The sequence below is a fragment of the Sander vitreus genome, chromosome 9, assembly GCF_031162955.1.
Source record: "Sander vitreus isolate 19-12246 chromosome 9, sanVit1, whole genome shotgun sequence".
NCBI classification, from domain to species: domain Eukaryota; kingdom Metazoa; phylum Chordata; class Actinopteri; order Perciformes; family Percidae; genus Sander; species Sander vitreus.
In genome coordinates, this window is record NC_135863.1 from 2804793 (window position 1) to 2819186 (window position 14394).

The 14394-nt window shown below is 40.8% G+C and overlaps 1 protein-coding gene across 1 annotated transcript; it reads left to right on the forward strand.

Annotated features, from left to right (window-relative positions):
• Positions 1 to 548: 548 nt before the first annotated feature.
• On the forward strand, positions 549 to 14117 carry LOC144523055 (interferon regulatory factor 4-like). The gene is made up of 9 exons (XM_078258348.1): positions 549 to 655; positions 873 to 1072; positions 1768 to 1954; positions 2449 to 2525; positions 3465 to 3603; positions 3851 to 3952; positions 7678 to 8046; positions 9478 to 9590; positions 12289 to 14117. The coding sequence occupies exons 2-9, from the start codon at positions 875 to 877 to the stop codon at positions 12448 to 12450; spliced, it is 1347 nt and encodes a 448-aa protein (XP_078114474.1). The 5' UTR covers positions 549 to 655; positions 873 to 874; the 3' UTR covers positions 12451 to 14117.
• The last annotated feature ends 277 nt before the right edge of the window (positions 14118 to 14394 follow it).

Consider the following 14394-nt stretch of genomic DNA (forward strand, 5'->3'; position numbering starts at 1 on the left):
TTTGTATGGAACCTTTACTCCTATTTCTAAGACACCTGGTGCTCACACCTCGATGGACTGTAGACATTGTGCTCACACAATAACGTAGGCTATTTGGTATTTGTAGCCTATATATGGTAGCCTAAGCTATATAATACGGTGGCCTATATGACACACAGTTTATAATAAATTGTTGTCTAATTGTCTGCGGTATCATCGCAGTTTTTCTTTATAATCTTCCAACGTCAACAAGCTCAGGTTTTTTTACGCATCACTTCTGCTGCAGGACCAATCTATAGTTACTTTTCGTAAAGCTTTATCATTTCAAAGAATTGTTTTCGTCTCCGTCCTGAGTTTCCACGTGTGCGGGTGTGTGACACTTCAGACTGACGCTGGCAGGATTTCCCCCGGTGTCTTACTGGAGACCGGCCACTGTGCGCGCTTGATAGAGAGAGAGAGAGAGAGAAGGAGAGAGAGAGAGAGAGAGAGAGAGAGAGAGAGAGAGAGAGAGAGAGAGAGAGCAGCAGCAGGTGCGTCCTCCTCAGCATCCCCGGCTCCGTGTCTCCGCCCTCTCGCTGCTCGCTATAGGCTGGAGGATTTAAGCGGGCCCGCCGTAATGATGAGGGCTTTCTGAGACTGATTGATTTCAAAACTTGACGGGTTTCGAGTTTCACAGGTAAGAGCAGCTCGGTACACTATTAGCACGCTAAACTAAAGAACGTTAAAACCACGTTAGTCTGCGTGGGAGAGCGGGGTTATTGAGTTTTAGCCTACTGAACGTGGACAGACTCATCCTTATCTGCTAAACTTGCACTACTTTCAAAACACATATCAGCACATTGCGCATTGATACAGGGCTAAATTTGAGTTGTCGCGTGCGTGTGTTTGGACAGAGATGAATGTAGAGGTGGATTACGGAGGCTCCGGGAGCAGCGGGAACGGAAAGCTGCGCCAGTGGCTCATCGAGCAGGTGGACTCCGGCAAATATCCCGGGCTGGTGTGGGAGAACGACGAGAAGAACATCTTCAGGATACCGTGGAAACACGCCGGGAAACAGGACTACAACCGTGATGAGGATGCCGCGCTTTTCAAGGTAAGAGACTCGCACCCTCCGCTGTTTAATCCAGACAGAACGAAAAATGACTTTCAGAATAAAAGTAGAAAAACTGGTGTGCAAACATTTTTTTTTTTTTTTATATATATATAGCATACAGTCTAAGGTACAAACTGACAAAACCCATCGTTTTCAAATGATTCAAAGTGATATAAAGGGAGACTATGATTATTTCTCTCATTTCTCTCTCAGGCTACAGTAGATTTTTTTTATCGTAATGGTGCTTTTCACAAAGTATTTGAGGCTTAATCACTTAGAGTAATCAAAGGAACATTAACCAGTTTGTCTTGCACATTTAATGTTTTTAATATTTCATGTAAAGCACGCCTTTTGTGTATGAAATGTGCAATAAATATAAATAGGGCTGCAACGATTCTGCTCATTATCGATTAGTCTGCTGATTACTTTGTTGATTGTTATTTTGTCTATTAAAAATGTAATCAATTTACTGTTATGAATGAAAAACAGGACATATCAAAAACATTTAAGACATTGACCATTGTTGCTGATTAATTTTCTGTTGATGTACCACTCAATTAATCGACTAAGCCTAATTGTTTTAGCTCTCTTATTAACTGTCCTCACATGCTGGAGATCAGTGTGGTATTTGTCTCACCCTCTAAGGCTAAACTTTAGTAAAGGTTTTTGAAGTCTTAACGGTTGTTGGTCTGCAGGCCTGGGCGCTGTTTAAAGGCAAGTTTCGGGAGGGGATCGACAAGGCGGACCCGCCGACCTGGAAGACTCGCCTCCGCTGCGCCCTCAACAAGAGCAATGACTTCGAGGAGCTGGTGGAGAGGAGCCAACTGGACATCTCAGACCCGTACAAAGTGTACCGCGTCATCCCTGAGGGCGCCAAGAAAAGTCAGTCCCAAATCATATATCACACAATACCGCTTTTAAACTGTTGGTTTCTGGCACAGCATGAGTTAAATGATAATGCAGCAGATGGCAATTACAGTCTACAGTCTACAGTCTTCAGGTTAACCTGAAGACTGTAGTCTGGACCCAGCCTCTTATGTGTTTACCTATTCTGTTTAGGATTGACCCATTTACAAATAATCTTAGGCTGAATGGAACCTGGGTCCCTGCAAACCGACATAGGTTGAAATGTGTGTGTTTAAGGTATTATGGATGTTAGATGTTGTTATGATAAACTGGTTATAATGAGACAAAGTTGGAAATTCTCTGCCATGATTGATAAAGGTCACTGACTCCTCAGAGCAGTAACAAAACTTTTGTAGAGTCACAAAGCCAAACCACCAGAGAAGGTCATGATGTCAACAGCTGTGGACTTTTTCTGTGCAGACTTCTGTATGTGTTAAGATTGTTTTTTCTTCCTTCTGTCTTGCGTTTAGGACCCCGACAGGACGACAGTCCTCTGAGTCCAATGAGCTATCAGGTGCATTCCCCCTATCCGGCACTGCAGACTCAGGTGATTTGCATACACATGGAAATGAGTGTGCTTGAGGGAGGGAGGGAGGGAGAGAGAGAGAGTGAGAGAGAGAGAGAGAAAGGCAGAGAGTGAGAGAGATTTGATGTTTAACAGAAACAGTTGATGAGAAAGCATACCGTGCATGCTTGAATGACCTCAGATGCACCAGATGCCAGGTCACAGGTTTTATGAGTTGCATCACAAAGTCTTACTGGCGCTGACTTCAAGTGCTGTTGGAAATGCTGAAATTATCAGAAAATCATCACACAGGACGAGGGCAGTGTCCAATTTGTCTGCGTTGTCCAAGTTCCAATGATGTGACATTTTATTTGGCGCAAATCATGTAAAAACCATGTCAATAACAGGCGTTGTTCATTTGTTAGACAGTATGTCATGTATGTTTGTGCCGAAGAATTTAGAAATATTTCTTTCAGTTTGACTTTCCAGCTAGATGCCACTATCCAAATTTCTTGACTAGACACCAAAAAAGTAAAATATTTATACATTTAACTGTTAAATCATATTTTTGGTACATGTTATCACCCTACAGTATTACACAGTTTTGTCCAGAGTTGTAATTCTGGTAGACAAATAATACATTCATTTATTTAACTGAACTATTTTTTTATAATTCTTTGTCTTAAAGTAGTCTAAAGATAATGAAAAAAGGACACATACTAACAATGTAAATATACAGTATATGAAATCGTTTTTTCTCCTTAAGAAAAGGATTTTACTCTTCAGTTGCAGGAGTCAAAACAAAATCAATGACAGAAGTTACATCGTCATAATAACAATTTCAATTTGGAAGCTGGAGCGTGCATGTGTCCAGTACAGTCGGATTATGTTAACTTAATTATTATGTGATTATTTATAATTATTAAATAATAATAATTATTATTATTATGTTAACTTGATTGTTTGTGTGTCTGTCTGTAGATGCCACAGTACGTGCCCACACCAGAGTGTGGCTGGAGAGATTACTGTCCGGAACAGGCCGCCCTGCCTGAGCTGCCCTACACTCAGTGTCCCTGTCCCCCCCGCAGCCTGCCATGGCAGGGCCCGTCCATGGAGAATGGTACGGTATTACCACTATGGCTATTATTTCAGCTTGTCTTACATTTTGTATAGGGAGGGGGTGATGTCAAGTGTGTGTGTGGGGGGGGGGGGGTTCAGATGGGGAGGTGATGTGTCCATGTCGTAAGTTGCATGTTTTGTGTTAAAAAATAAATAAAAAAATGTAATCGTAAAATATAAGCATTAGCATCCTAGGCAGTGCCTTTTCTGTGCGTGTGTTGAGACTGTCTGCCCCTCTGTGTGTGCAGGATACCAGCTCAGAGCCTCTATTTACTCGTACGGTCCTGCTGACAGCCAGCCCTCGCCTTTCTCGCTGGACGCCAGCATCAGATCAGCGGAAGCGCTCTCAGGTAAACACATTCATTTCACTTTTTCTCTCTGCACGCTATAAAATCAAAAGGAAGGGAGGAAGGGTACTGTTGGTCCAGTGATGTCCTAAGCTGAGCTTTAGATGCGATTTCGATGTGGCTGCAGCTCTTGTTCGGCCTCAGTATCCTTTAAACAAAACCATAAATTAGGACCAAACAGTGAAAACATCTTTACATAATGTATACATGCCTAGAAATAAAACATGCAACATGCAAGTCTATATGTACAAGACTGTGCTTTGTTTATGGCCATATATATATATTACATAGCTAAAGATACAGACATCTGTTTGTTTAACTTCAATCTATGTAGCCTAATTATAGCCTACATCCATTTAGACATCTATAAAACGGCTAAGGCAAAACTGCAGAAAGGATTTGTATAACACTGCTATGATATTGGGAAGATTAATGCAACTACACAATGTTTTACTAAGCTTAAAAAATACAATATATATAGAAATAAACCCCGTAGGCTGGCGTTTCGATACCTGCGCAGCACCAGTGCCTGAGACGTGTAATGGCTGTGTATCTGTCAACTAGATTTGATTATGTACTGCCCCCTAGTGGCCATGGAACTTATTTACTGCCCCCTAGTGACAAGAAATTAATGAATGCAGCTTTAATGAAACTCGGAGGGATCGCAGTGTTTTGACGTTAAGAAAATACAATAAGCCTGATGGAGGCACTAGCTTATAGTAGCTTCAGTTTAAGGTCTACATTTTTTTTGTGATACTTTAGACATAGCTGGTCTACTTTTTATGACATTTGAAGGGATGACATATTTTTTAGAAAGTGCTTCAAAACATTGAGTGAAGTGCACTATAATAAAAGTTTAACATTTCACAGTTTGAAGTCGGACACAGATCTTGCAACACAGATCAAGATCAGAGCGTCAAAGTACTAACACGACCGCTCCAGTTCAGTTCAGTGTTGACCTGTTTCCCAGAGAACTACAAACCTTAACAGCGGTGTATGGGGCAATAAAATAATTTATCGCAATCCATTTCCAGCTTATACAGTGGGGCAACAAAGTATTTAGTCAGCCACCAATTGTGCAAGTTCTCCCACTTAAAAAGATGAGAGAGGCCTGTAATTTTCATCATAGGTACACTTCAACTATGAGAGACAAAATGAGGAAAAGAAATCCAGAAAATCACATTGAAGGATTTTTAATGAATTTATTTGCAAATTATGGTGGAAAATAAGTATTTGGTCAATAACAAAAGTTCATCTCAATACTTTGTTATATACCCTTTGTTGGCAATGACAGAGGTCAAACGTTTTCTGTAAGTTTTCACAAGGTTTACACACACTGTTGCTGGTATTTTGGCCCATTCCTCCATGCAGATCTCCTCTAGAGCAGTGATGTTTTGGGGCTGTCGCTGGGCAACACGGACTTTCAACTCCCTCCAAAGATTTTCTATGGGGTTGAGATCTGGAGACTGGCTAGGCCACTCCAGGACCTTGAAATGCTTCTTACGAAGCCACTCCTTCGTTGCCCAGGCGGTGTGTTTGGGATCATTGTCATGCTGAAAGACCCAGCCACGTTTCATCTTCAATGTCCTTGCTGATGGAAGGAGGTTTTCACTCAAAATCTCACGATACATGGCCCCATTCATTCTTTCCTTTACACGGATCAGTCGTCCTGGTCCCTTTGCAGAAAAACAGCCCCAAAGCATGATGTTTCCACCCCCATGCTTCACAGTAGGTATGGTGTTCTTTGGATGCAACTCAGCATTCTTTCCCCTCCAAACACAACGAGTTGAGTTTTTACCAAAAAGTTCTATTTTGGTTTCATCTGACCATATGACATTCTCCCAATCCTCTTCTGGATCATCCAAATGTTCTCTAGCAAACTCCAGACGGGCCTGGACATGTACTGGCTTAAGCAAGGGGACACGTCTGGCACTGCAGGATTTGAGTCCCTGGCGGCGTAGTGTGTTACTGATGGTAGCCTTTGTTACTTTGGTCCCAGCTCTCTGCAGGTCATTCACTAGGTCCCCCCGTGTGGTTCTGAGATTTTTGCTCTTGTGATCATTTTGACCCCACGGGGTGAGATCTTGCATGGAGCCCCGGATCGAGGGAGATTATTAGTGGTCTTGTATGTCTTCCATTTTCTTATAATTGTTCCCACAGTTGATTTCTTCACACCAAGCTGCTTACCTATTGCAGATTCAGTCTTCCCAGCCTGGTGCAGGTCTACAATTTTGTTTCCTTTGACAGCTCTTTGGTCTTGGCCATAGTGGAGTTTGGAGTGTGACTGTTTGAGTTTGTGGACAGGTGTCTTTTATACTGATAACAAGTTCAAACAGGTGCCATTAATACAGGTAATGAGTGGAGGACAGAGGAGCCTCTTAAAGAAGAAGTTAAAGGTCTGAGAGCCAGAAATCTTGCTTGTTTGTAGGTGACCAAATACTTATTTTCCCGAGGACTTTGCAAATAAATTCATTAAAAATTCTACAATGTGATTTTCTGGATTTTTTTTCTCATTTTGTCTCTCATAGTTGAAGTGTACCTATGATGAAAATTACAGGCCTCTCTCATCTTTTTAAGTGGGAGAACTTGCACAATTGGTGGCTGACTAAATACTTTTTTGCCCCACTGTATGCAACATTATCACCTCTAAAATGCTTACGAAATAAGTGGAGCACTAACTGGTTAAGTTTAAAGCTAGACTGTGCATGCTGAACAGGGGGTACAGCTACAAGCGTCCATATTTGTAGTTTGGTAGACACTAAAGTCGTTACATAAAATAGAGAAACTTGAAACTGTTATCGACACTTTTGTTAAGCAATTTTATGCCAGCTGATTAATCGATTATTCCCTTCATTGTAGATATATTCATTTTCAGCCAAACATACAGTAGCTCACAAATACTTTGTGATTCAATTCAAATTAATTTAAAATCTTGACCCTGATTGGCAGATGTGACATGCACAAACATCAGTGTCTGAAATATGTGACGTTGCAGATAAGTTCACTAAGACAACACACAGCTCGACTCCGTTCAACACTACACTGAGAAGGGTGAACTTAGTCTCGCATTGCCAGGCCTATCTCCCCAGCGCTGTGGAGTAAGATCTGGCTACACCACACATACATTCTGGCATAGGAGAAAAAAACGCTCTGGGTTGTTTGCATTTCTTTAAACCAATCGCAGTCGTCTTGGGCGTTGCTAAGCTCTGGACACAGCAACGGTGGCTCTGCTAAATAGTCTAGGGAAGGAACTTGTGTTGGTGGAACATTTGCAACCAGGAAAAGAAAATGCCACATTACAATATTAAATTAAGTTAACTGTTCACACAAATACAGTAACATGAGCTATTTAAATTAGCTGGATACATGGTTAAACCTCATTTACTCTTACCAGTGTTTCGCCATGCACTTCGTCCACAGCAATCCCACCAATCGGTCCCAAAATGTCCCAGTTAGAGAGAAAATGCCAGGAACATATTCTTTGTAAATCTATACAATCATTCCACGAAAGAACCAAGCAGGCCAGCCATGTTTCACGATCCAAATTTTCTTCAAAACCTGACATTTTTTAGCGTGTAGCTTGCTGGCTCGAAGTGTGTTGTTGTTTCCCCGAGGAGAACGGAGTTAGACAACGGCAACACAGAGAGAGAGGGGAAAGCGAGGAACATCCGGCGCCATTGATCCAGTCTAACGTGAACTCTACCTGTGTTCTCTTCTCCTCCTATTAGACTTCCGCCTGCATGTGTCTGTATATTTCCGGGATACTCTTGTGAGGGAGGCGACCACCTCCAGTCTGGAGGGCTGCCACATCACCCCAGAAGAGAAGCACTATTTGCCGCCCGGAGGTCCTGACGTGATCCCCCTGCCTGTGGACAGTTTCTTGGCCCACAGGATGGCAGAGGAGTGTCCCCCGAGTCCCCCGTCCAGCCTGGAGAGGGGAGTGTTACTGTGGATGGGCCAAGACGGACTGTACGCTCGGCGGCTGTGTCAGAGCCGAGTGTACTGGCAGGGAGGAGTGCCCCAGTACGGGGACAAGCTCAACAAACTGGAGAGAGAGGTCACCTGTAAACTCCTCCACACACAGGACTACCTGACAGGTGAGACAGCAGAAAAGGGCTGCAACTAATTTCATAATCATTGAATCTGGAGATTTGTATTTGATTGTCTATGATTGATAAGTCTACGACGTATCAAAAAGTAGTGAAAAATGCCATCCTAGTTTTTCCTAAAGCCCGAAGTGGCATCGTCAACTCAACAGTCCACATCCAAAGATATTCAATTCACATTTAACGACAAAAAATAGGAAATATTCACATTTAAGAAGCTGGAAGCAGCAGACGTTTGGCATATTGGTTTTATAAATGATAAGCAATTGATTATCATAAATGTTTGTCGATTAGTTATTGAAACTGAAAGCATGTTGGACAACTCTTCACTACACCATTCTTTATTCACCAAATGTTTCTGGCTGCCCAGTTGTTGTTGAAAACCCGGCTGTTATATATAATAATACTTAACTGCTGTTCTGAAATTAGTTTCAGACACCTCAAAGACTCTTCGGCAACACTTTACTTGAAGGTCTCTACATAAGAGTGACATGACACTGTCACTCTTATGTAGATACCTTCTAGTAAAGTGTAACTGACTCTTCTAACCATCTGGATGAAAAATATTTCACACAATAAAATAAAAACCCATTTTTTGACCCATTTCCTAAGTTGCAACTATAGCTGGAAAAAAGCAGATCTCTTTTGCTCTTTTAGTAAAACACAAGCAAAATATGAATGTGTTATTTTGTATGAAAATTTCAGAAAGAAACACCAATACAGCTAATCAGATTTTCAAGAATTTGTACATGAGATCTAAACCAATACTGTTAGTTTGTTAGAACAAAGAGTTGCAACTTGTGAAACAGGTAAAAAGTGCAGCAGATGGAATATTTTGTTCGTTGGAAGAGTCTTTGAGAGTTCTGGAAAATCCTTCAAAAAAGTGGAGTGTGTTGTTAAATAACCTTCTGAGTTATTCAAAGTGTATTTTCAAAAAATCGGATGCTTAGCTCTGTGACTCCTATGTAATGGTATTAGAGTACTTAAGAGGCAAACACTGGGGCTAAGGATAAACTTACAGTCAGCAGTGCAGAGTTTGTGTTTGTCTGAACCGACTTTGAGAAAAACTACAGCTCATTTACTGTAAGTCACTTAAGACAAAAGCCATCTCAGAATAAAACTTAATTCCCCCCAAAAGTCAAATTCACTGTGTCAACCATAACAACTGTGGCAGGCCTACTCCTTTAAGTAGTATTTCATGATGAGGGAGCAGTCACATCATCCCCGCCCACATGCTAAGCCAGCCCCAGCTGTGTAAAAAGCCTGACAGCTAATTGTATTTGCATACATGGTGTGACCAGGACTTTCCATTTGAATCACCCCAAATGTCATGTCACTTCAAGTGAAATTCTCCTGAATTCGTTTGAATTTGTTCAATTGTACTGACAAATGCTCTGATCTCATCTCTTTCCTGACTATCAGAGATCCAGAGCTGTGGGCTCCACGGTCGGCCGCTGCCTCGCTTCCAGGTCGTGCTTCATTTTGGAGACGAGTGTCTGGACCCGCAGAGACAAAGACGGACCCTCACAGTCCAGGTGACTGCCCATATTCTAGTACCTGCTGCTGCACTCATATAGAGCTGTAACAACTCCAGATGTTGCTGTGCAATTAATTGTCTCGGAAATAATTTTGATTAACAATATAATTGTCTCTGTCTAAATATTTATTTATTTATGACTTTTTAAAACAAATGTCAAGTTTTGAATGAATCACAGAATACATCTTTTGGTTATATATCACTGTTATGTGATCCATATAATGGAATAACACAAAGACACTGCCTATAAAGTAAACAACGCCTCTTATCCTAAAACATTTTCTGTCTGTATCCCCCCTTTTCAAAAAGGGTCAAGTGCCAACAACTAACAATTGAAATAATAACAAAAATATATAGTCCGACTAATAATCACTTATATAATTATAATACGCCTTAGCTAATGTTAGCAATTAATTGCGGTTGGACAAAGAAACTGCGATTATGTTAAAAAAAAAAATTGTCAATTAGACAATAATTGTTACAGGTCTAAATACATAATCTATGGAAAATATGTTTGACTCATTTTTGTTGCTATGAACGTGTATTGGGTCAAGTGCCAACAACTAGCATAGCTTTAGCCGAACAGTCCTACCAATAATTACTTATATAATTACAATTTGGCATATCTAAACATACTCCTTAAGACCTTTGCTAATGTTAGCAATTAATTGCGGTTAAACGAAGAAACCGTGATAACGTAAATATTTTTTTCAATTAGACAATTATGTAATAATTGTTACAGGCCTACACTCATATTAAAGTAATGTTTGATTAGCCATGCCTCACATCTCCACATTGCAATTCCATGCACCTATAGATTACTTTCAGTTTTGTCATTTTGCACTTTTAAAATGAGATTTGAGGATTTGAAAGTCTGTAAGAACTTCTTCATAGTCATAGTGTTTCAAAACTTTAAATTCAGTTTCTGAACGAGCAAGTCAGTCTAATGATCAGCCTAATTTTACCTTTGGAAGAATCCAACCAGCTTTCTGACTCCGTGTCAACCTGGGAAGATCTGAAACCCAGAAAACCCCCCAGAAACAAACCCAAAAAGTGGAGGTTCAACCAATGGTGCTCCGGCCTTTCTTGGCAGTTAGTGTTAAGTGTTACAGCCTGATAATCGGACTGAATAGAAAGTTTGTTTTCACTCCGATCGTTTAGTCTAAAATCGTGGTAACGTTTGCTGATTTCTGTTTGGGAGGGATTAGTCGATCAACGGTGAAAATTGCAAATATTCCAAAGTTCCAGTCTCTATTAAGATAATTTGCTGCTTTTTCAAAGCTTTAGTGCATAACTTGTTGGTATTAATAAACGTCCGTTACATTCAAGCCATTGCCAAATGAGTTGCTACAAAGCTAATTAAGACTATCAGCTCCACACAACTCTCTCTGGATTTCTCAGTATGTTCAGAAGATTGTGTCGTCCGGTGACTTTCGCGCGCAGAAAGCTCTCCTGAAGATAATTACCTCTCCTGAAGAGTCCACCTTTTTTTTTTTTTTTTTTTTTTATCCTCCGTGTCCTCCTTGTCTACTAGCAACTGCGTGGAGGAGGGGGGAGGGGGGGGTGCGTGATCACAGAAGGCTTGTATCATGTGGACGCGCCGACAGTTTTGTTGACATTACTTAGAATTCCTCATGGGGGCGACAGAAACTACGCACTACAGCTTTAAATTGACGGCTTCAAGATAAAAGGCAGTTCGGTGCGAAGACGTTCTGTCCGATTGGGGCCTAATGGAATATTTTTTTAGGTTTTTAGGAGCGTCAGGGAAAACAAGCACTTTGATGCCATCACCTTGGGCTTTATGAAATTGTGATGGTCATTTTTTGCAAAATGTTATAGCCTAAAAAACGTTTTGTTACGATTTCTTTTTAGCTTAACCAGGAAAATAATCAGCAGACTAACTTATATATAGATTAATAATGAGAATAGTCACAAGTTGCAGCCCTAATGCAGATTTAAGAGCTGTTATTTCTGCAATTTTCTGACGCTGGTTTTCTAGCAACTCCCCAATGAGCACAACACCAAACCAAATCATTCATCTGAACAATTATTCAGGTTATTATTGTTGCATTTCCTTAGAACACGCATTAGGTTTACCTTTCATTTCAGATCCTGTCTCTTTTAAAGTGGTGAAAGAGCAGATTTTAAGCAACAAGTGTGTTGACTCTTTGTTAGATGGGTTCAGAAACTTTAAATTTAAAATGAGAAATTAATAAATCATTCTATACCTTCTTAAGGTCTACTCACTAGCTTTTCTCAGGAGTTTTCAACCATACTCCTCAGTGGTTGGAGTTTATTCATCTGCCCATAACAGGTGCCAATGTTTCTTAGTTCCATACTTTCTTAGTTCATATCTCTATGACAACTGAGCAAACTGCATCCACGAGAAGGACCCAGAGTTACAGTAGAAAGCTCTGGAAAAAGCTACTAAATGGACCTTTAAGTGAATATTCTTTTGTCAAAGCTGATTACAAAGTTATGAAACACTTCTAAAATTATGAGAACAAAGCAGCTCTTACAGACTCTTGTTATTTTTACACTTTCAAATCCTATTTTTCACTTCTCAAACCACAGATTTAACTTTTTCAAAACTTACTTTTTAGCTTTTGAAATATTAGTTTTTGATACTGATCTGAGCTCATAGAAGTGACAGTTGGAGGCCCTTCACTGACCTGTGTGGCCTTCCTTTGTTTCAGGTGGAGCCGCTGTTTGCCAGGCAGCTCCAGTACTACGCCCAGCAGATGGGCAGCCACTACTACCGTAGCTACGAGCACCCGGGGGTCACAGAGCACGTAAACACCTCCGAGGACTACCAGAGGACCATCACACATCACCACAGCAGCAGCCTGCAGGAGTGATCTCAGTAGGTTCAAGTGACTGTTGAAAACTTCAAGATGCAGCAGTGACCTTCGACCCAGGAGATGGGAAAACTCAGAGACAGGAGGACAATATATTATACATAAAAATGATGGACATTTAGTGGCAGTAACTGTTTGCCCTGTAGGGCAGTGTGTGTGTGTGTGTGTGTGTGTGTGTGTGTGTGTGTGCGCGCAGTGGGAACAAAAGTTGCAGTGTTATTTTTTTCTCTCCTTACTGTATTTTTATGACAACATGAATATTTTTCCATTTCATACCGACTATGCAAAGTAAACTGACAGCTTAGGTGATTGTACTGTAGAAAACTGTGTGGTGAATTTTAGTGCCTGAAAGTGCTCATATTATGCTTTTTGGGCTTTTTCCCTTTCCTTTATTGTGTTATATACCAACTCCAACAGAAAACACTGTTCACCAACTGCTCCAAACAGCTCTATTGTAGTCCAGCCTTTACTTCAGAGACAAACGTGGTCACTTTGTAACACACGGTATAATGCTCGCCTAGCTGCTAGCATGGCACTCCCTCATACTCTGCTTCTGACTGGCTAGTAGTCCTTACCTAGGTACTGTCAGGGCACACCCTCATACTCTGCTTCTGACTGGCTAGTAGTCCTTACCTAGCTACTGTCAGGGCACGCCCTCATACCCTGCTTCTGACTGGCTAGTAGTCCTTACCTAGGTACTGGTCATGTGTGACTCCCAACAAAGATGAAACAGAAGTGAGATGCCTCACTCTGTAGCTAAAACAGAGCGCTCAACACACAGGGTGAAAAGAGGAGTTTACCATGTTAGGATTAGGATTAAACCATGTAAACCTATTCTGATACAACCTCTAAATACAATTATCAACCTGAAAATGAGCATAACATGAGCACTTTAAGGTGATTGTCAGTCTCAAGTCTGGACAGTAAACATGAAGCTGGAGCCAACGCGCAGTTAGCTTAGCTTAGCACAACAGACTGGAAACAGGGGGAAACTGCTAGCCTGGCTTTGTCCAAAGTTGACAAAATCCACCTACCAGCACGTCTAAAGGTCACAATTTAACACGGAATATTTGCATATTTACAATATTTACAATCTATATTTACAAGTGTAAAAACACAAAATAGCCATTTTATGGGAGCCATAAGCCTGACTGTCATTTTCACACTGTTTTAATTTATACAAAAATCTAACAATATATAATGTGTTATATGTGAGCTTTAAAAGGTGCTGGGAGGCAGATATTTTACCTCTGGAATTAGCCAGGCTAGCTTTTTGCAGTATTTATGCTAAGCTAAGCTAATCTTCTGGCAGTAGCTTCATATTTTCTGTACAGACGTGAGAGTGGTATGGATTTTCTCGTTTAACACGTCTTCTAAATCAATTTTTCTGACTAGGAGACACTCACCACCATTTGGTAAATTATGAATGAAGTCTTGTGCCCGGCTGTGTTTGTGTGAGAAACTCTCAGGGAGCTGTTTTTAGATAAGCTTTTTCAACTTTTATATCAAATTTTTCACTTACATGACATATTTTGTAAATGTGTCAGACATCAAATCTGATAACGAGTCGGAGTCAATGTTTGGAGCTTTTTTTTTTTTTTTGCCTTAAAAAGGAGCACATTTCTGTTTTTAAAAATAATAATAAAAGGCGTATAAGTGCAAAACAGTGACGGCCTCTGTTCATAACTGTGTGAGCTCTTTGGGTAACGTCAGTACTATGTGTGCTACGTCTGAACAGGAAGTGTGGCATAGATGCAGGATGAGGCGGGTTAATGAAGCACTTCGTTATCACAAACAAATGTGATGACATCACAAGGGGGGGGGGAATAGAGGTTGGCCACGCTTTCCGCGCTGCGCTGGAGAGAAAGCCTTCCTGGCTTCTGCTCAGATTAGAGTCTGTTTCCACTTCCATGGAACAACAATCGCAAAAACCCACAAAAACAT